The 1843-nt window shown below is 71.5% G+C and overlaps 1 protein-coding gene across 1 annotated transcript in view; it reads right to left on the bottom strand.

Moving 5' to 3' along the window:
• The window catches only part of EMILIN1 (elastin microfibril interfacer 1), a 5178-nt gene extending 3986 nt beyond the window's left edge, over positions 1-1192 (bottom strand). Inside the window, 2 exon segments of the mRNA XM_010565912.1 lie at positions 511-673; positions 1162-1192. Of these exon segments, the coding sequence (XP_010564214.1) occupies positions 511-673; positions 1162-1192 (194 nt within the window).
• Between the last annotated feature and the right edge of the window lie 651 nt (positions 1193-1843).

Genomic DNA, 1843 nt, shown 5'->3' with positions numbered 1-1843 from the left:
CCCGGCGCTCAGCTGCCTGCCGGGTCCCTGCTCTCGGGTCGTGCCGCGCGCCGCCAGCCCCGTCTGTGCGGAGGCGTCAGGCAGCAGCTCGGGGCTGGGCAGCCGGGACCAAAACCAAACACAGGCCGCGGTCTGGCCCCGGCGGCACGGCCGGGTCCTCGCCTGAGCCCAGCCTCTTGCTCAATCACCGGCAGCTGGGGGGGCTGCCCCTGCCTGGCCCCGCCACTGGCATCACCTCGCGCTACCGGCCCCACCACCGAGCCACCGGCCTGGAGATCTGCCCTGGGTATGGGGTGCGCCGGGGGTCCCGGCATCCACCTTGCGGGTGGCTGCTGGCTGGGCAGGGGCGGTAGCCGGTCACCCACCCAGCACCGCTCGAGGCCGCCCGGCTCTTGCAAAAAAGTAAACACGAACCCGGGGTGGATAAACATCGGCGGCGGCAACGGTGACGGGGCCACGGCCGGACTCAGCTCTACTCTGAGGAGCCTCCCCAGCCCCATCTCCACTCACGCCAGGACGCGGGGGCACTGGAGCTGCCCCCAGCCGCAGGGTTGGTAATCCGCCTTCACAAAGCTCTCGACGCCGTCCTCCACCACGCAACTCACGCTGCGCGTCACCACGTAGGCACACCAGTTCCTGCGGGAAAGGGGTCAGGGTGCCCACCCAGCACGCACTGCGCATCGTCCCGGTGCTCCCCCAGCATCCCCCTGCCCAGCCCCTAGCAGGCATCTCCCTGCATGCACCAGGTCCCCCCCGGCACACCCCCACACTCGCCCTGCCAGCCCCACCGGTAGCAGCCGACACGGCCCAGTGCTGTGCGGTTAATGGGCCGGATCCTGCCCCATGCCCGAGCCCTTTCATCCCTGCTCTGCCCAGCAGTCCGTAGTGCCAGAGCCCTTTGCCAAGCCCCGTTAGGGGCCACTGGAACCAGAGGACTGGCCACAACTCCCTGGGGAACCCTGCGGGGACGGGGGCTCTGCCTGTGGGGTTCGGGGTGGCCAGGCAGGGTTTGGGGTGCCAGGCACCCCATCATGCCGTGCTGTGGGGCCCCGTGCTGCCTGTTCCAGGGACAGGCACCCCACGGCCTGTCCCATCACTGCCCTGAACGTCCCCAGACCCCTCTGCACTGGTGGGGCAGGGGCAGCTGGGGCAGCCACCCACTGAGGGGGGGGCTCAGCCACCCCACAGCCATTGTGCCCCCCCAACCAGGAGTCTGCAACTGGGGGTCAACCGCCCCTCTGAGCCAGAGCGGATGGCAGGGGTGGGGGGACAGTGTCCCTGCAGGGGCACCCGCACCCACGTCGGGGGTGCAAGAACCCAGGCTGCCCCATGGGGGGCTGCAGCATGACCAGCCATGGACCCCCACAGCTCCCAGCTGGGTGCAAACCCTGGAGCATGGTGCGGGACCCCAGCTCGGCCCCACAGGCTGCGGGGACCCCAGCCCGGCCCCACAGGCTGCGGGGACCCCAGCCCCATGGCACGGGACCCCAGCCCGGCCCCACAGGCTGCGGGGACCCCAGCCCCATGGCACGGGACCCCAGCCCGGCCCCACAGGCTGCAGGGACCCTGGCACAGCCTTATATGGTCTGAGCCTGGATCCTGGAGCCCAGCCCCGTACCCAGCACCCCCAGCCCCACACAGAGCAGCCCCCCCGGGCAGCCCCATAGGGAGCAGCCTCCCAGGCCCCTCGGACCCCCGTGGTGGGAGCTGGGCTGCGGTGGGGGCCCACGGTTCTGCGGCCAGTTCCCGTCAGCCCGGCTGGTTCCCCTCAGGCCCCGGCTGGATTCCAACTCCTTCCCCGGGGGCCGCCGGGAATTCCTGTGCCGACTGACACCCCCCCCCC

Source organism: Haliaeetus leucocephalus, unplaced genomic scaffold, assembly GCF_000737465.1.
Source record: "Haliaeetus leucocephalus isolate CR32 unplaced genomic scaffold, Haliaeetus_leucocephalus-4.0 Scaffold197, whole genome shotgun sequence".
NCBI lineage: Eukaryota > Metazoa > Chordata > Aves > Accipitriformes > Accipitridae > Haliaeetus > Haliaeetus leucocephalus.
This window is presented reverse-complemented; position numbering and strand designations above follow the sequence as displayed.